Here is a 27811-nt window from a genome sequence, read left to right on the forward strand (position 1 = left end):
ACTTCCTCCTCAATGTTTGACAGTTGGTGTCACACACTGAGGAACCATCCTTTCGCCTACTCGATGGCGTACAAAAACCCTGCGTGATGAACCGAAGATTTCAAATTTTGATTCATCGGTCCATAAGACCTTCTTCCAGTTTTCAGTAGTCCACTGGCGGTGCTTCATGGTACAGGCAAGCCTCTTTTTCTTATTTTGCCATCTTAGCAATGGCTTTCTTACTGCCACTCAACCTGTCAAACCTGCAACTCGAAGTCTTCTCTTCACAGTTGAAACTGAGACTTCCTTACTTCAACCAGTGTTAAGCTGTGCTTGCAGCTGCTGTCCCATGAACCGCTTTTCCCGCAAGCTGTTGACTCTCAGAAACTTGTCTTCTGGTTGTGTCTTCCTGTCAGAGATTCCTCTAGGTTCCAAGTGCCTTTTGATGGTGTAAGAAACTGTACTCACTGACACCTTGGCTTCTTTGCAATTTCTCTGAAGGAATGACCTACACTTTTAAGAGTTATGATCTGTCTGTCTTCCTTTGGTAATTGTCTTTTTCTCACCATTATGATAGCAATATACTACTTCCTGCAGTGTAATATTGTCCAAATAATGCTTCAGAGGGCGTAGCAACACAGTCTGTTCCAACACTGCTCTTATACAAACAGAGGGTTTGTAACTAATCAACAAAAGTTGGGACACCCGTAGGAATTGTTTGCATCAACTTTCAAGGCTTAATTTACTTCCATTGCTGCAGAACAGCTGCAGTTGCTAACCCATTACTTGTTCCCTGAAAAGGGCCTTTTTTAACAACTCTAAAATTTACATTATTTTTCAGTTTTTGGTAACCAAAACTTTTTTTAACCTCTGGCAGTTTACCGCTTAGCTTTGTACCATTTCAGGATATTCACTGGACTTAAACTGCTTAAATTTCAGTAAAAACTGAAAAATGGGGGTGTTCTAAAAATTTTTACTGGTAGAGTATGTATATGTTTATTTGCATATGTATGTATATGTATGTATGTATATATATATATATATATATATATATATATATATATATATATATATATATATATATATATATATATATATATATATATATATATATATATATATATATATATATATATATATATATACAGTGGGGAGAACAAGTATTTGATACACTGCCGATTTTGCAGGTTTTCATACTTACAAAGCACGTAGAGGTCTGTAATTTTTATCATAGGTACACTTCAACTGTGAAAGACGGAATCTAAAACAAAAATCCTGAAAATCACATTGTTTGATTTTTAAATAATTAATTTGCATTTTATTGCATGAAATAAGTATTTGATCACCTCCCAACCAGTAAGAATTCCGGCTCTCACAGACCTGTTAGTTTTGTCTTTAAGAAGCCCTCCCATTCTCCCCTCATTACCTGTATTAACTGCACCTGTTTGAACTCGTTATCTGCATAAAAGACAGCTGTCCACACTCAATCAATCAGACTCCAACCTCTCCACAATGGGCAAGACCAGAGAGCTGTCTAAGGACATCAGGGACAAAATTGTAGACTTGCACAAGGCTGGGATGGGCTACAGGACAATAGGCAAGCAGCTTGGTGAGAAGGCAACAAGTGTTGGCGCAATTATTAGAAAATGCAAGAAGTTCAAGATAACAGGCAATCTTCCTCGGTCTGGGGCTCCATGCAAGATCTCACCTCGTGGAGCCTCAATGATCATGAGAAAGGTGAGGGATCAGCCCAGAACGACACGACAGGACCTGGTCAATGACCTGAAGAGAGCTGGGACCACAGTATCAAAGAAAACCATAAGTAACACACTACACCATCATGGATTAAAATCCTGCAGCGCACGCAAGGTCCCTCTGCTCAAGCCAGCGCAAGTCCAGGCCCGTCTGAAGTTTGCCAATGACCATCTGGATGATCCAGAGGAGGAATGGGAGAAGGTCATGTGGTCTGATAAGACCAAAACAGAGCTTTTTGGTTTAAACTCCACTCGCCGTGTTTGGAGGAAGAAGAAGGATGAGTACAACCCCAAGAACACCATCCCAACCGTGAAGCATGGAGGTGGAAACATCATTCTTTGGGGATGCTTTTCTGCAAAGGGGACAGGACGACTACACCGTATTGAGGGGAGGATGAATGGGGCCATGTATCACGAGATCTTGGCCAACAACCTCCTTCCCTCAACAAGAGCATTGAAGATGGGGCGTGGCTGGGTCTTCCAGCATGACAACGACCCGAAACACACAGCCAGGGCAACTAAGGAGTGGCTCCGTAAGAAGCATCTCAAGGTCCTGGAGTGGCCTCGCCAGTCTCCAGACCTGAACCCAATAGAAAATCTTTGGAGGGAGCTGAAAGTCTGTGTTGCCCAGCTACAGCCCCAAAACCTGAATGATCTGGAGAAGATCTGTAAGCAGGAGTGGGCCAAAATCCCTGCTGCAGTCTGTGCAAACCTGGTTAAGTACTACAGGAAACGTCTGATCTCTGTAATTGCAAACAAAGGTTTTTGTACCAAATATTAAGTTCTGTTTTTCTGATGTATCAAATACTTATTTCATGCAATAAAATGCAAATTAATTGTTTGAAAATCATACAATGTGATTTGCAGGATTTTTGTTTTAGATTCCGTCTTTCACAGTTGAAGTGTACCTATGATAAAAATTACAGACCTCTACGTGCTTTGTAAGTGGGAAAACCTGCAAAATCGGCAGTGTATCAAATACTTGTTCTCCCCACTGTATATATATATATATATATATATATATATATATATATATATATATATATATATATATATATATATATATATGTATATATATATATATATATATATATATATATATATATATATATATATATATATATATATATATATATATATATATATATATGTCGTTACATTCATGGGGGATGGGGGCAATCATAGTTAGAAACAAGGTTAAGTATGGTCTGTGTGCTCAAGCTGGGTTTAATTTCATTTCCTGTATGTTTTTTTTTCCATAAATACAATGTCGAGGCTCGTATGAGAGCTAACACACAGAACGTACAACAACGGGAGCAGGAGATAAGATGGGCGGGAGAGGGAAGCACAAAGCGGAAGGGAACAGACATGAGGAGATCTGTGGAAGGGAGAGGGATGGGGTGGGGTACACGGGTAAACAACATGGACACGACAGGGACTTTCATGTGCTAACACAGCAGGGACTTTCAGGAAGGAAAGCACGGAATTTGAAGGAGTTGGGTTTGGGGTGGATTAACGGGGGTAGAAAAGATCGAGGTTTTGGATGGGGGAAGATAATAGATGGTGGTGAACAGTTGTTTTGAAGACCTTGAGGGAAGAATGGGATTGAAGAGAGTGGGGGAGTTTGTTCCAAAGGTGGTAAAAAAAGAGGAATGAAAGAGTGAAGGTTCCTAACGTGTGCTGCCTTTTTGACTGCTGGTTGCATCATTGGTTGGGGGCACAGCTATGCCACTGATGCAGTGCCCCAATTACCAGTATACTGGTACTCATTTCGCTGACCTTGGAAGGATGACAGGCTGAGTCAACCCCCTGGTGTTAATTCAGTGGCCAACGGGGATCAAACTCAGGACCCTATAGGATCCCAAGCCACCACCCTAACCGCAAAGCCAACACCAGAGAGTGAAAGTGAGCAGTGATTCATCATTTTGGTAGTTTTACCAGAAGGGGGTTTCTGGCAGACCTTGAGCGTCCTTAGGAAATATGGTGGGGGTGGGGGGGGGGACAGATCACAGACAGAGCAGGGGGGACAAGACTGGAGAGGAGATGGTAGAAGGCAGAAAGACCACCGACCTACGTGCAGTGAGAGAGCGAGAGACCCCAAGACAGCCTCATCCACAGCATGAAGCCGAGCAAGGTGAGAGGCAGGAGCATCAGCCCAGAGGGGAGAGCAGCACTCCATCAGGCTGTGGATGAAAGCTTTGTCCGTGGTCAGAAGCTCAGGAGTGTGAAGGAAGGTGTGCCAAGAACCAAGTAAGGAAGTGTTTAGAGAAGTTCGCTGATGCATAGCCGTCTTGGGAGGATGGGCTTGGCCAAAAATAGTGCTAGATGGGGTAAGGATGTCTCACCTGGTGTTCCTCCCCGTCGTAACTGGATTGGAACCAGACTGACCAGGACTACAAAAATAGTTGTGTTCATCTTTCGGCTGCTCCCGTTTGGGGTCGCCACAGCGGATCATCCGTTATGATCCGCATACTGATTTGGCACAGGTTTTACGCCGGATGCCCTTCCTGACGCAACCGTGGTCGCCTCTTACGACACAGGGATCAGGATTTGGGTTTCGCCATGATTCCAGGCTACTCTACACCCTGCCCAGTGCAGAGACCCCGTCCTCAAGCGATCCTCCAACCCAATCCTCCGAGTAGCCGGATTACAGGTGCACGCCACTACGCCCGGATTACTACAAAAATAGTGGCTCACCTCTAATATTGGCAGTGTGCATGTGTCTGAATATTTATTGCCTCTTCTGACAACCATTCTGCCTTTTTTATGCTTGCTTTTGGGATGTTCTTTTTGGCCTGTTCTTTTACAATGTCTGCAACCTCTTGCCATAATTTGTCTGGCATTCTATCAACGAAGTCAAGCTCTGCAAAAAGGGTTTATGTTTTTTTTTTTTAACCTTTATTGCATATTGTTTCGATATGTTTTCAAGGTCATATCTGTTTGGAGTCTTTGTTTTTTTTCACCTTTCTCAATATGACTCATCGCTTTGACACAAGGAGTTTATGGTCTGTCCCTCAGGTCTGTCCCTGTCCTTATTGTTTGTCTGTTTGTTTATGTGCAGGATATCTCAAAAAGTTGTGGACGGATCCGGATTAAATTTGGTGGGCAGGTTGGGTGTGTGACAATGATGAACTGATTAGGTTTTGGTGAATATCCCGATCCGGCTACTCGAATTTTTCAAGTGATTCTTCACCAGAATGTTTTAAGTGATTTTTTGAAGCGACTTGAACCATGTGATTACAATTATAAGCTCATTCGCCAAACACAATTCAAGCATTCATTCCCCTGGCTCATCTTGGATACAAAGTTTATTCTTTCATGAAATACCTGGTGCTCCTGTTTCTCCAATTTTTGCATTCCATTCTCCTATAATAATGAAAACATCTCCTTTAGGCACCTGTTCTATCAGCTCCTACAAATTTGCATGAAACTTTATTTTTTTTTTACAGGATCTAAGGGCTCTTGGTGGACCTGCCACACACGGACACACACACACACACACACACACACACACACACGGACATACAGACGAATACACGAGATGAAATACATGACAAGGGTGAGACAAACATCCACTGAGCTTGTGGGAAATGCTGGCACTTTCCAGGGCACTTTTGTTAACGTCGACGGTGCCACCTTTCTCACCACAACAATGGTTCCGCATTTCTCACCGCACTCAGTGGTGCATTTCCTCTTTCCCATTGATGCCAAACTCTTGAGATTGTCAATGCACTTATCCTTTTAAATGCTGAATGTAAAGCAAGGAAACAACACATACACATTTTTAAAAAGGATTTTCATATGACTTGGCAGGGGTTTGACCAGCCAACCTTCTACACTCGGAGTGCATGCTCTAACCATTACACAACAGAGTCTGGTGTACAATATTTGCTTCATCCACATTTTCTTGATCTGCTGCAGAAGTTGGAGCATATATCTAACTAAATGATGGTCATGGTGGTCAGTGGATGTACTTTCAATTCGCCTTTCACCTCAACACCTAGCTGTTAGTAAAAACAAGCCCGTCACAAGAAAGTGGATGTGAGGCCAGACTGTTAAAGGTTGTTTGAGATGCTGCGCCATTGGAGTATTTTATAGACATTGAGAGCTTATTCTCAATGTCACTCCAGGGCATGGCATAACAGTCCATGGAGGTGTGTGTGTGCGTGTGTGATATGCCAGCAAATACCACCTGTCACTTTGCTGACGGGGATACTAAAGGGGGAGGAGAGGGAGGGGGGAGAGGGGGAGAGATTGAAATGAGAGAGGAGGGGGTGAGGAGAGAGGGAGGAGGTGAGTAAGGGCGGAAAGAGAGAGATGAGGTGAGAGAGAAAAGAGAGAAGGGAGGAGTGAGAGAGGAGGTGGTGAGGAGGGCGGGAGGGGTGAGGAGGGCGGGAGGGGTGAGGAATGGGGGAGAGAGAGAAAGAGTAGTGAGGAGAGAGTGAGGAGAGAGTGAGGAGAGAGAGGAGTGAGGGAAGAGAGGATGGGGGGAGTGGAGGGGGAGAAGAGTGGAGGAGGAAGAGGTGTGAGGGTAGTGAGGGGAGAGAGGGGAAGAGGGTAAAGAGAGGAGGGGGAGAGAGTGAAGGGGAGTGGAGGAGGGAGGAGAGAGTGAGGAGGGGGAGGGAAAAGAGTGAGGAGGGGGAGGGAAAAGAGAGAGGAGGGGGGAGAGCAAGGAGGGGTGGGGGAGCGAGGCAGGTGGGGGAAGGGAAGACAGCGTACTGGGGCATTACTGGGGTGAAAGTGCTTTCATTGGTTGATTGCAAAAGCAAACTTGGTGCTTTGCAGACTTTGGTTTCTTAAAATCCACATTCTCCACCATCACTTATCGGTACACTAGTGATTGGTTTTCAAATGTTTTGGCATATTGGATGTATTACAGTGATGAGCAGTTTCTATTGAACAAAGTGAGGATGCAACTTTCAGACTGTCTGCTTTCACCTTCCCAAAATAGTTCCAAACTGCACTTGTGGACCTTTTGAACGACATGTCAAAACTTTATCAGTCGATGTATTATACCTAGCCGTCAGTCAGCAAAGCAATCAGCACGCTTCACCAGCCAACTCTAAATGCTTTGCTATTTAAGCATGAGGTGAGAGGAAGGGAAGGTCGACATGCGGTGGAGCATTAATTATATGATTCAAACGACTGTTTCATCAAAATGATTCTGCATAAAATAATACTGAAGATGGAAACAAAATAATGTCTGAAATACATTTTCTAGCGGTCATACTATAAATACCGCCCGGAGAAAAACACTGTCCGGACACGTCCGGAGACAAACACCATCCCGAGACGAACACCGTTAAAAGGTCAAATTCCAAAAAATGCAATTACGGCCAAATAAAAAAATATATATTTCAATGAAACTTTGTATATGCAATGAACATTGGGGGATGCATGAAATATGAAACGATTTTTTTGAATTTGACCCTCGGATCATGCCCCAAGGGGTGGGGACTTTGGGTCACAGGGGTCAAAATAGAAAATCAATAATAAACTCAATATTTGATATTGGGTCATTCCTGGTGGAACTTTTTACCATCTTTCAACTTTGATTTAGGTGGGAAGCTTGGGGGTTTGCGATGGTGCACCATCGACTTTGCTCTAGTTTGTTTTCTTGCATTTGAAGTTACCCCATGGTCAGGGATTCTTTGACCAGTATAAAAGCACTGTAGTTTTCAAAGTTGCTTCGTAACTGGTGATACTTTGAACATGATAATTTTTTTTTAAGTTTATTCACCACACTTGATTAAACACATCCTTTTAACTATGACTTAAAAAGTAGAACGGTGCTCGGTAGAGCGCATACCTCTGCCAGGCTGAACGGTTTTAGTTTTGGAACCCACTAATAGGTGGGATCAGCATCCAGACCTGAATGAATATCGAATCGGCTTGTTTTTGTCACCTACCAATCCCATCCACCATGTTTTGTCATAATCAGTCCATAACTTTTTGAAATATCATGTTATATGTCATTTTTGACTTTTATCTATCAATTATGAATAATCACTTTTAAATTAAAAAATTCTAGTATCTGGATCTTCACCAAAATCGAATCAATTCGTCCTTGTCACACACCCAACCTCTCCATCACGTTTCATCCAAATCGTCCAAATTGTCCAAAATCTCTTGCTCACAGACAGACAGACAAAAAGGACAGGGGTGAAAACATAACCTCCGTCCACCGATTTAATGCATCTGCATTGTCTGGATAAATTTTTTGGAGAACTGCAGCACAGTTAGACCAGCTTTCGATAAGTATGATCGAACAAGCATCTGTAAATCAGTCATGTCCAAGGGAAACCCCCAAGCTGAAACAGCATTCATATGCTCCACGAGTAAGCCTACCACTTCCTCTCGCTCACTAAGCACTTGTGGACAAACCGGTTTGCTGTGGTGTTTCCCCATTCATTTTGTGTGACAACGTCCCCAATGCTATGTGATATTTCTTACCTGCTTTCCTTAAGCTGAGATCACCGGATTTCCCTGCCCTCAGCCACTCACTGCTTGTGGTCTTCAGAGAAGCTTACATACTTAGGGGTCATTTGTACATATTGCAACCATCTTTCTGGGCAAGGTCTTTTCACCTGAAATTAAAAGTACAGTACTTTATATTAATTCAATTTCTTGTTTGACCGTACAAGTATATAATATTTGAGCATACTTCAAATAAGTTTCAAATCTTCCATTTAATGTACAAGCAACCGAAAATGTGTTCAAAGTTGCCCCAAAAGGTGTTCAAAGTTTCTCCAAAAGGTGTTCAACGTTGCCCCAAAAGGTGTTCAAAGTTGCCCGAAAAGGTGTTCAAAGTTGCTCCAAAAGGTGTTCAAAGTTGCTCCAAAAGGTGTTCAAAGTTGCTCCAAAAGGTGTTCAAAGTTGCTCCAAAAGGTGTTCAACGTTGCCTCAAAAGGTGTTCAAAGTTTCCTCAAAAGGTGTTCAACGTTGCCCCAAAAGGTGTTCAAAGTTGTTCCAAAAGGTGTTCAACGTTGCCCCAAAAGGTGTTCAACGTTGCCCCAAAAAGGTGTTCAACGTTGCCCCAAAAGGTGTTCAAGGTTGCTCCAAAAGGTGTACAAAGTTGCTCCAAAAGGTGTTCAACGTTGCCCCAAAAGGTGTTCAAAGTTGCCCCAAAAGGTGTTCAAAGTTGCTCCAAAAGGTGTTCAAAGTTGCTCCAAAAGGTGTTCAACGTTGCCCCAAAAGGTGTTCAAAGTTGCCTCAAAAGGTGTTCAAAGTTTCTCCAAAAGGTGTTCAACGTTGCCCCCAAAAGGTGTTCAAAGTTGCTCCAAAAGGTGTTCAACGTTTCCCCAAAAGGTGTTCAACGTTGCCCCAAAAGGTGTTCAACGTTGCCCCAAAAGGTGTTCAAAGTTGCCCGAAAAGGTGTTCAAAGTTGCTCCAAAAGGTGTTCAACGTTGCCCCAAAAGGTGTTCAACGTTGCCCCAAAAGGTGTTCAAAGTTGCCCGAAAAGGTGTTCAAAGTTGCTCCAAAAGGTGTTCAACGTTGCCTCAAAAGGTGTTCAAAGTTTCCTCAAAAGGTGTTCAACGTTGCCCCAAAAGGTGTTCAAAGTTGTTCCAAAAGGTGTTCAACGTTGCCCCAAAAGGTGTTCAACGTTGCCCCAAAAAGGTGTTCAACGTTGCCCCAAAAGGTGTTCAAGGTTGCTCCAAAAGGTGTACAAAGTTGCTCCAAAAGGTGTTCAACGTTGCCCCAAAAGGTGTTCAAAGTTGCCCCAAAAGGTGTTCAAAGTTGCTCCAAAAGGTGTTCAAAGTTGCTCCAAAAGGTGTTCAACGTTGCCCCAAAAGGTGTTCAAAGTTGCCTCAAAAGGTGTTCAAAGTTTCTCCAAAAGGTGTTCAACGTTGCCCCCAAAAGGTGTTCAAAGTTGCTCCAAAAGGTGTTCAACGTTTCCCCAAAAGGTGTTCAACGTTGCCCCAAAAGGTGTTCAACGTTGCCCCAAAAGGTGTTCAAAGTTGCCCGAAAAGGTGTTCAAAGTTGCTCCAAAAGGTGTTCAACGTTGCCTCAAAAGGTGTTCAAAGTTTCCTCAAAAGGTGTTCAACGTTGCCCCAAAAGGTGTTCAAAGTTGTTCCAAAAGGTGTTCAACGTTGCCCCAAAAGGTGTTCAACGTTGCCCCAAAAAGGTGTTCAACGTTGCCCCAAAAGGTGTTCAAGGTTGCTCCAAAAGGTGTACAAAGTTGTTCCAAAAGGTGTTCAAAGTTGCCTCAAAAGGTGTTCAAGGTTGCCCCAAAAGGTGTTCAAAGTTGTTCCAAAAGGTGTTCAACGTTGCCCCAAAAGGTGTTCAACGTTGCCCCAAAAGGTGTTCAAAGTGAGTGTGACAGTGAGCAGTGAGTGTGGCAGTGAGTGTGACAATGAGCAGTGAGTGTGACAGTGAGTGTGACGGTGAGCAGCGAGTGTGACGGTGAGCAGTGAGTGTGACAGTGAATAGTGAGTGTGACGGTGAGCAGTGAATGTGACAGTGTGACAGTGAGTGTGACAGTGAGTGTGACGGTGAGGGTGACAGTGAACAGTGAGTGTGACGGTGAGCAGTGAATGTGACAGTGTGACAGTGAGTGTGACAGTGAGTGTGACGGTGAGCAGTGAATGTGACAGTGAATGTGACAGTGTGACAGTGAGTGTGACAGTGAATGTGAATGTGAGTGTGACAGTGAGTGTGACAGTGAGCGTTGCGGGAATTTCCCGTGAATAACAGCGGCTCCTGGTGGCGTGCTTTCCCGAGCTCGCTCTGTGCCATTGGACGCCAATCGCAGTTCGCCGTCTCCACGACAAGGCGGAAGTCATTGACAGGAGCAGAGGATCCGTGGAAGCAGGAGGCTCCACGTCCCATTGCCCAGTAAACGGTCTCGGTTTCCCGAGTGTTCCCTTCCAACTTGTACATCATGAGCGATGGTCGTGACCAGGGCAGAGACTCGTGCGGCGCGACCGCCGACGAGGAGTTCGGAGACTTCGGCAAACGCGGGGGGGACTCGACGGCCAAGGACGAGCGTTTCGATTCGGGCATCGCGTCGCTACCCGAGGAGTTTCCCCGTGAGCCGACCATGTCCGATGCACTGCGAGAGCGAGGACTCGACGGAGACACGTGAGTTGATAACGGCGGAATGTCGAGCACATTAAACGATGAAACCATTAATCACCACGATGATTGGTCTTCGTTCAAGGTCCACACCGGTTCACGTTTCTCGAGACGGTTCCATTGACAATGCTCACTGGTCGTTGCGCTCGTTATTCGAGGCAAACACCGAGCAGCCAATTCTTTCTCCTCTTCACCGGTTCGGTCCACCGACGACACCGTATCCTATCATGGCCTTCGGTGGCATGAGGTCAACCCGTGTTCTGTGCTGGAGTTCGTGTTCATGTTATTCCTTTACCAGTGTTGCCCCTGTGTATGATTGCTGTTGTAAGGTCTTGGAGACCTGCTGCGTCATCTTGGAGAGAACCCAACAAAATGGTGTTTCCCTCCAAGGTCTGAATGCTTGATACCCTACTGGGAAAAGTTGGGTAAGACCGGCCTCTTATGGAAAATATCTCCCCATCGCGAGATTATTTAAGGTATAACATTTCAAAAATTCAACTATCGTGTACATTTTACCGCTGTTTGTGGACAACTGGTCTTTAGAAAGACGAAACTTTGTTTGTGTTGGAGGAAAAATAAGAACAAATTGATTTTCTTAACCAAATGTAGAGAGAGAGGTATTTTTACCTATTTTATTTATTTAGGTATTTTATTTTTTATTATTATTTATTTTAGAGGGAGGGAGGTATTTTATTTGGAGAGGTAGAGAGAGAGGTAGAGAGGTATTCTAGAGAGAGAGCTAGAGGTAGAACCACCTTCGAGTTGGGGGTGAGGGAGAAGCCAAACGTCGTTTCGGATGTGAGCCCCTCTTCCTCAAAACAAGATGTGGCTTCAACAAAGGGCTCGCACCTGAAACGCCGCTCCATATGTTTTCCCACGGCAGTTAAAATGGCTCTCTCTTCACATTGTGTTGAGAAAATAAATTTGTTGTCTTTCTCAGGTTGACGTTACGTTGCCAAAATCCCTTGCTGTTTCTCCATGCCAAGTTTAATTTGTCCAACACCATCCTATGCTTGCTGAACAACCTCTTCGGACCTTTGTGTTTGCTTCTACGTGTCCTTTTTCTTTCTTTCTTGTCTTTATAGTTCAGGACTCGATGGGATAATGGTTAGAGCGTCGGCTCTGTGTCTGGGGTACCGACCCCGACCCTCGTAGCAAAAACTTTAAAAACAAGAAAAAGAACAATCTGAGATTGCAGACCCTCGCCAGGACTTGTTTTGTGTAGTGTTTGTGTACTGGTGTGTTACATAATTAATAAGGGACAAAATTAAAATTGCCACTTTATAACTGCTGGCAGTGATGAACGGGTACCAAGACGTTCCGCTTTGATGCAACCCCACTTTGTTTTGACACCTGACCCTGACCCATGATATTTTAAATTTTTATTTAATTGAATTTAGAATGGGATTAAAATTAATTCAATTCAAATCAAATGGAAGAACAAATAGGTACAGTCCTGCATTGCAGTCATCAGAAGGAACTCAAACAAGCAAAAAGCAAAGATGAAGTCATCAGGAGTAACCTGGATAGGATTCACATTTCAGCTGCTACCCCTCTTCCACCCTCAAATCCATCCAGGCACAGCCAAATGAGCCTTATTCAATATATATATATATATATATATATATATATATATATATATATATATATATATATATATATATGTATGTATTAAAATGAAAAAGAACCTAGATCAATATATATAAATATCACATATAAATATCACACATCACATATACTGTACATATATATATATATATATATATATATATATATATATATATATATATTTATATAAATATATATTCTGGCTGCCAAACCATGTGTCTGATCAAGTTGAAATTTAAAGCATGTATTCCCCACGACTATCATAACTGTGAAGTTTCATGTCGATTGATTAAGCGGTTCCAGAGAAAACATTATTTTTTAAATTATTAAATCCAATATGGCTGCCAAACCATGTGACCTATCAATTGTACTTTAACCAACTTGTACACCCATGGCTTGGGGAACATTTGTGTGAAGTTTCCCCTCAATTTGTCCAGTTGTTCTGGAAAAGAAGATTTTTGAAGGATTTAGGGTAAATCCAATATGGCTGCCCAAGCATGTGATCTATGACACCATCCTTTGCTATCCTCATGGATAGTCGGTCACACGTGTAAAGTTTCGCCTCAATCTGATCATCACTTCAGAGAAGAAGATTCTTGAAGGATTTTTTTTAACAATATGGCTGCCAAATCACGTGACCGATGACGTCACAATTTTTTTTCTCCTGTGGGCCATTTTAGCCTGAGATGACCCTCAAAATTTTTCATAATGATCAGATGTAGCATTCTACATATGAAATTATGACGTCATAACGAAGGCACCTATGATGTCATCAAAAGAAATCACACTTATTCCAAATGAGGAGTGTTTACCCTGTGCTAAGTTTCGATTTTTTCCTTGGTGTGGTTTCAAACACACAAAGGTCCAAAGTTTTGCTGTTTTTCCAACATGGCTGCCACACCACGTGATCTGTGACATCATAATAATGATTAAAACATTCAACATGAATAGTCGCAGCTATGGTGAACATTTTGTCTCAATCCGACAAGCGGTTGTCGAGAAAAATATGAAAGTTCTGTGCAGACAAACAAACAAACAAACAGACAAACAAACAAACTGATGTACTGCTCTCCCCTCTGGGCTGGTGCTCTTGCCTCTCATCTTTCTTAGCTTCACGCTGTGGAAACCAAGGAATTTAGGATCATTGGTATCTCCCAGGATGAGGCTGAGTCTTTGGGCCTCTCTCTCACCACAGGTAGGTCGGTGGTCTTTCTGTCTTCTACCGTCTGTTCTCCAGTCTCACCCCCCTGCTCTGTCGACGATATGCCCCCCCACCCCATATTTCTGCAGGGTGTTCAAGGTCCGCCAACAACCCCCTTCTGGTAGAACTACCAAAATCACGAATCACTGCTCACCTTCACTCTTTCCTTCCTCTTTTCCCGCCTTTGGAATAAACTCCCTCACTCTCTTCAATCCCATTCTTCAAAACAGAAGTTCACCACCACCTCTTAACTTCCCCCATCCAAAACCACGATATTTTCTACCTCCGTTAATCCACCCCAAGCCCACCTCCTTTAAATTTCCTGCTTTCCTTCCTGAAAGTCCCTGTAATATCCATCTTGTATACCCCATGTTCTCCGCCCCATCCCTCTCCCTTCCACAGATCTCCTAATGTCTCTGTTCCCCACTGTTTTGTCCTTCCCACTCCCTCCCCTCTTTTCTCATGTCCCCCTTGCTGTGCATTGTGTGTTCGCTCTCATACGAGCCTCGACAAGGTATACAATTTTTTTTTTAAACAAACAAACGGACCCAAATGCAACACCATCTCCTTCGGCGAGAGTGAAAATGGTACGTGCTGCTTCCTTGCTTGATGCTCAGCATTTAATAAGCATGAAGCACGGACAAACAATCATTGCACAGGCTTGAGATGTCTTCTGGCCTCCTCCTTCAGTGAAGTGCCTTGTAATTGGCCCATTGGGAAGACACACAAACCAACAAAGGGCGAGTAGAATGACCAAGACTGGTTAGGCCCGTCTGCTGGATTCAAAAAGGGCATTTGATACAATCTAATAGGTTCCTGTATGATTCCATGTGGGTTCCAATCAATTTCTTTTTTCCAACAACCTTTTGATTTAATTATATGTTTGAACACTGTAGGATACAAATCACCTTTTTGGCACTTTCAAAACCCTTCCAGCAATACTTGGACAAAAATATTGCAGCATTTTATATCACAACCAATCAAGTTTTCCAATCACGTACCCCACCCATGTCCTTATTTCTCAAGACTGTGCGGTGTCATGTTTTCTATGAAGTGTCTAGTTTTGAAAAGTTTGTACTTTTTTCCTAACCAGCTGTGAATTACCTCCACTACCAAAGGTTATGCGTTCATTCCTGTCAGTCTGTCTGTGAGCAGGATATCTCCAAAAGTAGTAACTGCATTCAGACAAAACTTGGTGGGCGTGTGACAAGGACAAATTTATTCGATTTTTGGTGAAGATCTGGATCCAGATCCAGGTCTGCTAATTTTTTAAAGTTATATATTGTGAGATAAGACCAAACATGATATATATTATGACACATCAAAAAGTTATGGATGAGTTATGACATGCCTGGTGTTGGCTTAATGGGTATGGTGGCGAGCTTGGGATCTGATGATCCTGAGTTCAAATCCTGCTCAGCTGTTGAATTAATACCAGGTGGGGTTAACTCGTCCTGTCATCCTTCCGAGGTCGGCAAAATGAGTGCCAGCATGCTGGTATACTGTGTAGGAGTGGCGACCCGTCCAGGATTGTGCCCAATAGCCAAGGAGACTGCTTAGGCAGCACCGACACTCTGCACAGAGTATGGACCCAATCTCCTTCTCCTCCTCTTCCCTCGGTGTGTGAGAAAGTAAATATTTGTTGTACTGCTAAACTGCTGAACTGCTAAAAAAAGTATAGTACTGCTAAACAGAATGTTTTTAAAAGTGTCAAGAAGGCAATCTGTGATCTAAAGTATTCAAGTATATAATTTGTTGAAATAAAATAAAAGTTTAAAAGGTTGTATTAAAAAAAAAAAATTGCAGAAGTTTTCTGCGGTTGATGCACCATCTTTCACACCACCTTATTTAACAAGTTAAATTAGTTCTTCGTGTCCGTTATGACGTCCCTAACTAAAATCAGTAAGTTTCCTGTTTGCAATGATTTTCAATTTTGTTTGATCTGCGCATGCGTTTTAATTCAAACATCTGCACATTTGCGTTCAGGACTAGATTCCGTACAATTTTCCAAATTCAGAGCCAAAGTACTGCTAAACTGCAGGTTCATGTTCCAATTCCTTTCCGATTCGTATTCCACAGTGTTCAAAATTAAACATTCAATTGAAATTATGTTGTTCCTCGATCTTAGACTGACATTTGTAGACAGACAGACAGACAAAGTGAAGCAATTGCTTCACCCCACTTTTTGCTAACAAGTCAAACTTTTTTTTTTGTATACAGAGTCAAAGCTCGTGGAAGAGCTAGAACACTGAACGGATCAAGACGTAACATAATAAAAGGAACAGTAGAGGGGGGGGGGGCAAACACCAACAGCAGGGTTGAAGGACAAGAAGGAGGGAGACTTCGACAAACTGGAACGGCACTCAGTGGAGCACATACCTCCGCCAGGCTAAACAGCTTATGTTTCGTTTCCCATTGATAGGCCGGATCTGGATCCGGGCCTGAATCAAAATCTAATCGGCTTGTTCTTGTTACCTAACAAACTCATCCACATAGTTTTGGCATAACTCGTCCACAACTTTTTGAAACATCGTGCTATCTAATATATGTATAATTTTGGCCCCATCTCTCAATGGTGAAGAATCACTTAAAAAAATTAAAAGTGTTTCTTATCCAGATCCGGATTTGGATTTTCACCAAAATCAAATCAATTCTCCAAGTCACACACCCAACCTGTCCACCAAGTTTTGTCCAAATCCGTCCATAACCTTTTGAGATATTGTGCTTACAGAGAGAACAGAGAGGGATGAAAATGTAACCTCCTTCCACCTTCGGTGGTGGAGGTAATAAAGGGTGTGGGGAGGAATGACGAATGGGGACGGATGCACAAGAGGGATACAGAAGCAAATTTCAGGAAGGATAAACTGAAAATTTCAGAGGTGGGCTTGGGGTTGTGTGTGTGGGGGGAGGGTAGGTAGGTTAACAGGGTATAAAAGAGCATGTTTTTGGATGGGGGATGATCTGAGATGGTTGTGGACAGCTGAACTAAAGCTCAGTCATTACCTTATGTGGTATGCACGTTAACCTGTGCATCACAGATACTGTGGAAGGTGATGAGGCCAAATACAAGAGATTGATTGATGGATCCCAATTGGAACGGTTTGACGCCATTGACACATTTTCATGTATAACCCATTGTGGGTGGCAGAAAATGTGACGAAAAAATCCAACCATATCTGCTTTGATTCCACAAGTGACGTGAAACTTTACGTCAAGCATTGATATGTGCAAGCGACTGACCTCATCCTAGATGTATGCCTGTTCCTTTAGGATACTTCACCTGGCCATCATAATGAAAGTACCAGATGCTGTGCCATTGGCCCTCATCCAACTTGCTGATGATATCGGCATTCTCAACCTCCAAAACGACCTTCTCCAGGTAAACATATTTCTGTTAACCAGGAAATAGAGTATCATTTACTTGGGGTTTAAGCCAGGATCTTTGCACTGCTTGTCCAATGTTCATGTCCATATAGTGTAGTCGTTTTTTTTTCACATGGACAAATGTAACAGAAATCTTGATGTTCTCCCACCCATATCGAGGTGTACGCTATAATTCCGTCTCCACAATTTAATACACCACTACCAAAGCATCCTTTGCATTTATGAAAGCTTTGCCCAAGCAGAAAAGTTTTGTTATCAATAACAAAGCAAGCATTGCATCAGCTTCGAATTATATTCAACAACAAACAGACTTATTTTGGAAACCTTATTCTTACTTGAAGGTCGGTACAAAAGCTTTTGTTGAAAACTTTATTTGATGTAACAAACATGCATCATCTGTAAGTGTTTAGTACTGGATCCAAATATCAATAAATTGTGTGGAGTCTGATGCATGGACATGAGATTATCAATACCACCACCCCCATCCTTCCTCTCTCTCCCCTTCATCCCTTCACCAAGCCTGGTGTTGACTTAACGGTTAAGGGAGCTGGCTTAAGATCTTACATTCTTGAGTTTTAGTGCCTGTCGTGCCATTAAATAGCACTGGTGAGTTGACTCACCCTGACATCCTTCCGACACCTGCTAAATGAGTACAAGTTTACTGGCAATAGGGGGCACTGCATCAGTGTCACAGCCACACTCCCCACAATGATGCAACCAGCAAGCATAGGCTGCATACAAAATGATCACCCATTTTTGTAACAAGGTCGTAACATCGATTATTATCTGCATATTCAGTAGTGACTCTGATACCAGTTTGATTAAAGCCGACATCGTTGAAATCAAATGTACTGTACTGGACACCCATTATAAAGACATTATGACAAGTCGCACGAACTCTCATTCAAACAAGTAATGCAGTTGTTTTCCTTTACATCAATATCATTTTCAAAGACATTTTTTCTGAGTCGCTGGAAAATGTAATTTTGCACTGCACCTGCAGGTAAGGTGGGGAAACTCCATGGGAATATCAAATGATGTGATGTAATTTCCCCCCACGAGTCGGGTTCCATTTGCCGCATCAAACTTGCCTTCCTTGCCATGAAAATAATGATATATGCTCAAGGTCAACGATAGCCATGGCACGAAATGAATTTGACCTTTACCTCTGGCTCCAGCACGTGTTTATGAGCATTTGATCTAATATATATATATATATATATATATATATATATATATATATATATATATATATATATATATATATATATATAAACAAAGAGTGATGAAATCTCAAAAAAAACAACCAAACGAGGTCGGAATGACACCACATTACGATGCCACAATATGACATCACAATCCTCATGGATTAGCATCACAACATCTTTTGATGTTCCATCACAATCCCACAACAAAAGTAAAATGTTGAAAGATGTCGTGATGATAATCCAAAATAAGATTGTGGTGTCATTCCTACCTTGTTTGGTTGTTTTTTGGGGATTTCATCACTGTGTTTTTACATTTTTTTTTTCTGCAATTTTTAAAAAATAATAAAATGCTTAATATTTTTATATATTATTATTATTTTGGCATGGATTAAATCCATCTGTTATTAAATTTGGCTTATGATACATTATATCCCCCCTCCGAATCCTGGCTTTTGGTTCATTCCACAATATAGATTACCACATTTGTGAAATGATGCGATTACCATGAAAAAAAAATAATAATAAAATGCCCCTAATGTTTTATATATTTTGTTATTTTGGTATGGATTAAATCCATCTATGTTATTAAATTGTTTTAATACGTGTTTCAGTTGATTTGGGTGATACTTTGGATATGTATCGAGTTTGTAATGGTTCTGTCCATTTCCCCCTCCCACAATCTTGGCCTGGTTGTTTTTTTTTCTTATAAAACAATGAATGTTTTATATATTTTTTAATTTGGGGTTGCGTGCACGAGCCCAGAGATAAAGTAACTTCCTCGCGTTGGAATCACCATCATAGCATCAGCAGTTATTGAGTTCGGTCGGGCTACAGTTTTACATTGTTTTTAGAGGGGAACAAGCAGAAGTACAAATTGGCGTTTTTGCGATTTCCTGATGTGGTATTTTAACAATGTATTCTGGCATCTTTTTAAGTCTTGGAAGTTCAGAAAATGCTCGACAATAAAATGTATGGCTTTTAAATTCTTATGACTTCACTCTATAGTAGGATATAAGTGTATCATTGTGTACACATTTGAATGGGTGGCCATTTTTTCCCCGCATCATCCCTCTATATGGAGTATTACCATACTCCGTAATATATCAAACGTTTCTTCTCGAGCTACAACCAACAAGTACAACCAACCAAGAAGCTTTTTCTCACAATATATTTCAAGATCGGTGCACAGACGATGGCTGAAGCATGTTTTGTCAAATGCAGCAGAAGCTTATCCACAAATATTTTTCATATTTGCAGATTCAACAAACCTAGTCATTAAAAATCCTGTGTGTTGAGCACTTTCTGTCCATTTCTGCAGTCTTGATCGCCTTGCCTCATTCAGACTCTAAGTTTTGCGGCAAGATTCGCTATTTATTTGGCTTTTTAAATCTGTCTTTCTGAATATTTGTCTGCACGCATCTTCTCTGTTTGACAATGTGAGAGGACGACTAACAACCCACAAGGCATCTTTGTTTTTAAAGTTTATTTCGTGATCCAGATGCCAGTGAGATGACAGAGGGTGAAAGGGCAACAAACTGATGGTGGAGCAGTGTAGTTAGTTGGAAGAAGAGAAAAAGAGAGAAAGAGAGAAAGAGAGAAAGAGAGAAAGAGAGAAAGAGAGAAAGAGAGAGAAAAAACACAGTAACCTACAAGTAAGAGGGTTACCTCAGGTTATGTTTGGTAGGATTAATTGGAGTTGAATCACTCTTCTCCTCGTCTCACTGTGATGTAGTGCAAATGTACAACTGCTCGTCATTGCTCTCATATCTTTAATACTATACCTCCATGCGCTCACATTCACAACTATCTATCATCACAGTCCGTAGAACAGCATCCTTCCTCAACCAATATCCGTAAGCCTGGTGTTTGCTTGGTTATTCGGGTGGCAGGCTTGGGATCATAGGGTCTTGAGTTCCAGCCCTGTTTTCCGCTGAATTAACACCAGGTGGGGTTGACTCAGCCTGTCATCCTTCCGAGGTTGGCAAAATGAGTACCATTGTACTGGTATGGGTCACAGCATCAGTGGCACAGTCACGCCCCAACAAAATGATAGCTGTCACACGTAAGAAGAAGAACCACCCTCCCCCTGAAATTCACTCTTTCTGAAACATCATTTAGTTGTGAACTGAGATTCCATTTGGCTCGACCCCGGTATGGACACCACCCACCCTTTGTGCAATATCAACATACGCTCCAACCTACACTAAATCCAACGTGTCCCCTCTGTCTATCCACCCCACAAAACCACCACATGTATTATGAATAACTGCCCCTCCCTGGTTCAACACAGACACCTCTTCAATATCTCTTGTACATTAGATCTTTGGGAGCATCCAGTGGACGCTGCTGGATACTTGAGTTCTGCTGGTATTTTTGCTTCACTAGGGTGACAGCAGGATTAGGGCTATGGACTGAGGCTACAGCAGCAACGACAACAATTGTAGTATAGTTGCTAAATTCACTTTTATAAGATGCTGCCGGAATGCATATATTTGGGCCTATACACAATGTTGGAAAACGCCTTGGTACCATCTAAATCATCGCCACCGGTTCAACCAGTTGAAATGGGGTAAAGCTACAGGGATCTGTGGCATCCATGCTGAACTTCTCAAGGCTAGTGGAAATGCTGTACTCATGTCATTGCATGCAGTTCTGTGTTCTGTTTGGAACACAGGCATCATCCCAATTGACTGGAAGAGGGGCCTTGTTGTCCCTCTCTGGAAAGGGAAAGGGGATTGCCAAGAATGCAACAACGACCGAGGGGTGACTGCTCGCAGTGCCGGGAAAGGTCTTTGCTCAGATAATTATTGATAGGGTTCACCACCATCTGCTTGAGCACCAAGGCTAGAGCAGTCAGGCTTTACATCAGAGGCTTTACTCCTTCAAATTCCCTGCTTTCTTTCCTGAAAGTCCCTGTAATGTCCATCTTGTATTCCCCATGTTCCCCACCCCATCCCTCTCCCTTCCACAGATCTCCTAATGTCTCTGTTCCCCAGTTTTGTCCTTCCCACTCCTGCCCCTCTTGTCTCAAGCCCCCCTTGCTGTGCGTTGTTTGTTAGCTCTCATATGAGCCTCGACAAGGTATACAAAAAATAAATAAATAAAAAAGAGGTCAACAATTGACCGTATCCTTGCTCTTCGGGTCCTCACCGAATGCAGACGAGAGTTTCGGCAGGGGCTGCTTGCAGCCTATGTCGATCTCTGAAAAGTGTTTGATTCAGTGAATCAGGATGCCCTCTCGAGGATTCTTGGTCTTCATGGGGTGCCACCAAAACTGATCGATCGGATGTCTGAACTATACTCTGGTACTGAGAGTGCTGTGAGTTGTGGTGGTACCATCTCTGATTTATTTCCAGTTGTTTTTGGAGTTTGTCAGGGGTGTGTACTGGCCCTCACACTTTTCAGCACTTGTATGGACTGAATTCTGGGGAGGATGTCAGAGAGATCAAGCTGCGGTGCATAGTTTGGGAATGTCAAGATCTCTGTCCTTGATTTCGCAGATGATGCAGTCATCTTTGCGGAGACGATATATATCCTTTTGGGGGCACTTGAGGGGCTGATTGAGGAGTCGCAGCCACTGGGATTACAGGTTTCCTGGGTCAAAACTTAGATCCAGGCTTTCAATGACATGCTGGATGCTGCTATCCTGTCTGTACCTGTTTGTGGTGAGGATGTTGAGGTCATGGAGAGATTCACTTACCTTGGCAGTGATTGTCATGTCTCTGCTGGCTGTGAGCCAGAGGTCATCAGATGTCAAGGTCAGGCCTGGGGAGTCATGGACTCACTGGATCATGGGGTGAGGCGCTGCCGGGACCTGTGCGGGAGGACGAAAGTTCAAGTCTTCAGGTCCTTGGTGCTTTCAGTGTTGCTCTATGGATGCGAGACTTGGACTCTGACCAGGGATCTGAGATGGAGACTTAATTTCTTTGGTACCAGGTCTCTTCGGAGAATCTTTGGCTATCGCTGGTCAGACTTTGTGTCCAACGAGTGGTTGCTGAGAGAGACTCAAATGAGATTTGTTGCCTGCACAGTCTGTGAGCGTCAGCTGCGGCTGTATGGACATGTGGCTCGTTTTCCTGACGCTGATCCTGCTCACCATATTCTCTCAACGAGAGAGTCTCGTGAGTGGAGGAGGCCAATGGACCGACCCCGTGCCTCGTGGTTGCAGCAGGTTGATCAGCATCTCAAGGAGATGGGGATGGGCCAGGCATCTGCCTGGGAGATGGCCAGAAGAAGGCCCCTGGTGTACCGGCGGAAAGTGGACGCAGCGACGCGCTGCTCTGGTGCATGCTCCAATATCTGACCTGACCATCTATAGTCTAAATAATTGGTAAAAGCAACCTTGATGTCCGACATCACTGAAGAAACCACGATGTGTTTTGATGTTTCCCCTCAAATGCTGCATTTTGAGCCCTGTGGCCGATTCTGAAAGCCATCTGCATCAAGCTTCAGGGCAGCACAAGTCAGCAGTATTGTTCACTCGATCTTAATCTTTCAAGTGATGAAAATAAATTTCCAAGCAGCTAATTGCACACATTTGCTTCTCAATGTAATGTGTTTGTGATGGTAGTCCATCTTGTGCCAAAGTCAAGGTGAAGCACAGGGCTTATTTAATTCATTCTCAGTTGTAGCAGATTAAAACATGGCAAACACTTTGGATTCCTTTGAGCTCAATCTTCAGTGGCTTGCTGGTTGGATATATTTGAATGATGTGAAGTGAGATTGAAAATGATAAGCAGATCTTCATTTGAAGAGATTGAAATTTCACTTTTTGTGGGGGGAGGGGGGGGAGTGGAAGTCATTCCCTTTTACTTCTTTGATTATCCCCAAGCTTTTTGGGGGAAAAAACCAGGGGAATATTGTTGTTTGTCTGTCTGTCTGTCACACTTATCTCCTCCTAAACAGTTGTGCTGAAATTCACCAAACTTAGTAGTTATTATCACCACATGTCAAGAAGGTGTGGAAGCAGTGTCATTTTTGACCCTGTTCCCTGGGGTCATGGGGCAGGGTCAAAGGTCTAACACCAAAATTGCAATTCTGGGCACATTTTAAAGCATTTATTTCATTAAACTTTGTATATGCAATCAACAATGGGGCCACAGGAAATATTTAACGATTTATTGGATTTGACCCCGAGTTTCTGCTACAGGGGGTGGGGGACTTAGGGTCAGGTCACGTGGGTCAAAACAGAAGATTTATCTCAAAATTTGATATTGGGTCACTTTTTGACATCTTTCAACTTTGCTTTTGATGTGAAGCATGGGGGTTTGTGATGGTGTGCCATCAACTTCGCTGTAGTTGGAATTAAGACCAGACTCGGCCGAGCCTGAAGTCGTGATAAAAATATTCATCACATGACAAGATATCTACGTACGTCGTACCACATATTTTAAAAGCAGAATTTTTTACACCCCATTCTTCCTCCCATTCCATATACATACATTCTCCATCTAACCTTCTTTCCATTTTCTCCAACCGCACCTGCTGTCCTCTTTCTTTTTTTTTCTCAGCCTTTTCCTTTTTTCTTTTCTCATTTCACTTCCTTGGTGCATATACAATTATATATGGCCTATTATTCTATTCTGGGTTATTCTCTTTTATCCCCAACTCATCTACCCATATCAATCTGCCATCCTTCATACTTTATGACGAAGTGGTAAAAAAAAAAAATTTATCTTAAAATTTAATCTACAAATTTAATCTAAAATTTAATCTGTTCACTGGTCTGAATTCTCCAACACATTTTGATGTCATCAATTGGTTGCCTTTTGTCGTCAAAGACTGCTGTTCACATGAGACATGCGAACGAACTCAGAATGTGAATTTGTTCATAGTATAGGAGCTGCTGCCCAGCCACCCACACTCTAAGATAACAATGTGATCTGGTGTCAAAGGATATCCAAGAAGACCAGACTATTTGTGACCCGCAGTTTTAGGCAGGACTTTGCAATTTGTTACAGGGTACCGGTGATAACGCTCCTACTTTTCTCGAAAGACACCATGGAACCTTTAAAGTCCACCAATAATCATTGCTGACCGACAGGTCCTTTGGCTTAATGTCCTCCCAATGGTGTGTGTGTGTGTGTGTGTGTGTGCGTGCATGCGTGTTTATCCACACGCTTTATGAAAAAAACTGGGGGATATTGTTATTGGTTCCGTCTGTCGCTCATCACACTGTGGGAGTTCCAAATGTGGAAGAAAGTGCTCTTTACAGACGAATCTACTATAAGTTTGAATTGTTTGGTAATAATCAATAGCATTTTGTTTTGAGAGCAGACTGGGGAGCAGAATAACAGTCAATGCACAACAGCTACAGTGAAGCATGTGCAATCAACATTGGGGTCTTCCCACTGGTCATATCAACACAAGTTCGAGGCTGCATCTCAGCTAAGGGTGTCGGAAATGTGCATAAGATTGAAGTTACACCAACTACAGGCAGGTTTTGATCCATCATACTATTCCCTCAGGAACACGTCTCATCGGGTTGAGATTCACCTTCCAACATGACAAGGACTCCCACAAGCATACAACAAAAATGGAATGGAAAAAAAACAAACTATCTGGAATTAAAGGAGGTTGATTGAACACTCAAAACAACAAACAGCAACCAAACACCTTGAATGCCTTGGCCGACAAAAAATCCTGATATGAACATTATTGAGGCTATATATGGTTATTGGATACAGAAAATGTCAAATGACAACTAAACACCTTGGATGAACTGTGGAAGGTGCTACAGAACATTTGGGACAACATTCCATGGTAATACATTGATTAAACTCTATGGGAACATGAAAAAAGTTGTGATATGCTCTATAAAGTATTGAGTATGTATTTGATACACTTCTCAGTTTCAGTTACTCAGAATTTGTGCATATCTTGTGTCTGTTTTCTAAATTCTTTCCAATACTGATATACAGGGTGTCTCAATAAAATGTTTACAGACATTATAAATTGAAAACTACACTATATATAAACCATCCATCCATTGGGACCATACTCTGTCCAGAGCGTTGATGCTGCCTAAGCAGTCTCCTTGGCTATGGGGCACAATCCTGGACGGGCCGCTACTCCGACACAGGATACCAGCAAACTGGCACTCATTTTGGCGACCTCAGAAGGATGACAGGTAGAGTCAACCCCACCTGGTATTAATTCAACAGCAAAGCAGCATTTGAACTCAGGATCCTTGGATCCCAAGCCCACCACTCTAGCCATTAAGGCAATACCAGGCATATATATATATATATATATATATATATATATATATATATATATATATATATATATATATATATATATATATATATATATATATATATATACACACTACATCCCTTTAGGTATCGAAAAATAATATTTAAACAGCACAAAGAAGATCGATGTTCAGTGTGTGGAGAAACTATTGGTTACATCAACGAACTCACTTGCACAGATGTCCCAGCACGTTGTTTGGGCACGTCTTGCACTGTACCATCAGCTTCAAACTTGTTCCGGATTCTCAAGATGGTTAATCGCGTTGTCGAAAAAATTGTTAATGTTCTCGAATTTCCGAATCCACTTCAAAATCGGCTTGCGTTGCTCTGAGGACAAACGAGCGCCAATGTCTTGTCATTCTGCACTGCCTTAAAAAGTAAAAGCCAACTGATTACGTGCAATCTTTCCATCACATATTAACACCATCTGTTAGGCATTAGTAACACTCAACATTGCCCCTTTCTCTCTCTCTCTCTGCTGCTTAGTCATTTTTTTTCTGAAATAGTAAATCAACACCCTTCTGGTGAAATTATCTAAATCTAACATCACTACTCACCTCCATTCATTCGTTCCTCTGTTTATTTTCCACCTGTAGAACAAACTTACACATTCTCTTCAGCTGTTCACCACTAACTCAGATCGTCTCCCATCCAAAACCATGATATTGTTGCGGATTCGCGCCCGCCGGCGTGTGAACGGCTACGTAACTCGAATCGCGGCACGTCGCCCACCGGACGGACAATCCAGTCGTGACCCTCTCGGACTAACGCCGGGAACCAGTCACGGGTGGACCTTTCGGCCTCACCACGATCGTGCCAATCGGCCCCCCGCATGGGATAGGGTTGCTCGCCAAATTCGACCTACCTAAGTACCCACACGGAGGGTAGACCGGGCGATCGCACCTCGCCGCAGGTCGACTTCGGACACGGGCCACTTTAAGCGACCCGTTCCATACTATCGGGATAACCGAGCGGTGTTATCGTCGGCCTCGACGGTTCGATTAATTATCGGGCGTATTCAGCCCACTACCAACCCTTTACGTGAAGTAAGATGGAGATTCAATGAAAGAAATGACGAAGCAAAGCGGGAAAACAGTTCAACAATAAGCACATTTATTTCGCGATGAACGGAAAGCACACATATACAATTACACCAAAAGCAAATGTAAAAGGAGAAGAAACACAATATTACACAAAAAGCAAATATAAAAGAAGAAGACAATGCAGAGCTATCTGACTACCGAGCACATGGCAACACTTATACAATTTTACTTCACAGACGGCGCCGACAACACATATACCCAAAGCAAAAGAAAAGGACCACCCTCAAGGATGAGGGGGGTAGGCGGGCCTGGGGCCGAGACCGCGTCGGGCCTACCCGTCTGATGATGAGACGCAAAGTGGCGGTGGCGCCCCAACTCCGCGGGCCTCGCGGACAGTGTCTGGTAGGGGGTGGGAAAGGGGCCCCCTTGTCGCACTATCTCAGTGCGGGGGGAAACAGGAGGGGGTTGTTGATGCTCGGGGGATGGAGGATATCTCCCTGTCTCGGGTCCCGCGACGAGCGTCTCCACCACGACCTCGGTCGCGCCGCCGGCCTCTCCCTCCGCAGTTCCCCGAATCCGACGCGAGCACCCCCTCAACCGCCTTCGCCGCCTCTCCACAGCTTCGTCCGATCGCCCTCTCCGTCTCCTCTCTTGACTCGTCCCAACTCTTCACTGGCTCCGCGAACTCCCAACTGCGAACTCCCAACTGCCAACTGCTTTGACTGACGAACGCAGCCGTTTATATCCCCGTGGCTTCGCCCCTTCACCTTTGACCCTTTACCTCCGACCCTTCACCTCTAACTGGCTCCTCATGGGACCGAGGAAAAGTGGGCGTGAATGCTTTTTGATCCATGAATTTGCATATAGCGACCACACTCCAACGCCCTGGAGGCGGGGCCAAATCGCCCCACGCTCACCGATAGGACGGAACAGAAGTGGGCGTGAGTCGTTTTTGATCCGTTTTCTTCGGAAAGTCTGTGATGTTTCTGAAAACGCTGCTCGGTGCGCGCCCTGCACGAGTCCAGTATCGGTGCCCACAAGTGGCGCAAGAATGGTGGTGATGCGATGGTGGCGAGTTGTGACGGTAAAGGTCGTGGCTGTTGTTGTGAAGCGGCGTTGTGGTTGGTGGTTGTTGTGTGATGGCTGTTGAGACGTGGTTGGTGGTGGTAGTAATGGCGGCTGGTCCAAAATAAAGATAGTAAAAGAAAAACGGCTATCCTGAAGAGTCGCAGCCCGACTGAATGACATTTATTCCCTCGAAACAACGGGTTTGGGCCTAACTACACATATACTTACAGAGATA

At 43.1% G+C, this 27811-nt stretch overlaps 1 protein-coding gene across 1 annotated transcript in view; it reads left to right on the forward strand.

The window, feature by feature from the left end:
* Window positions 1-10471: 10471 nt before the first annotated feature.
* Window positions 10472-27811, forward strand: part of LOC147019956 (NF-kappa-B inhibitor epsilon-like) — a 42502-nt gene continuing 25162 nt past the window's right edge. Inside the window, exons 1-2 of the mRNA XM_085894870.1 lie at window positions 10472-10814; window positions 16888-16996. Coding sequence (XP_085750996.1) covers window positions 10615-10814; window positions 16888-16996 — 309 coding nt within the window. The 5' untranslated portion in view covers window positions 10472-10614. The remainder of the gene's footprint in view (window positions 10815-16887; window positions 16997-27811) is intronic.

Source organism: Eptatretus burgeri, chromosome 9, assembly GCF_056783735.1.
Source record: "Eptatretus burgeri isolate ZD-2024b chromosome 9, Ebu_testis_v1, whole genome shotgun sequence".
Taxonomy (NCBI): Eukaryota; Metazoa; Chordata; class Myxini; order Myxiniformes; family Myxinidae; genus Eptatretus; species Eptatretus burgeri.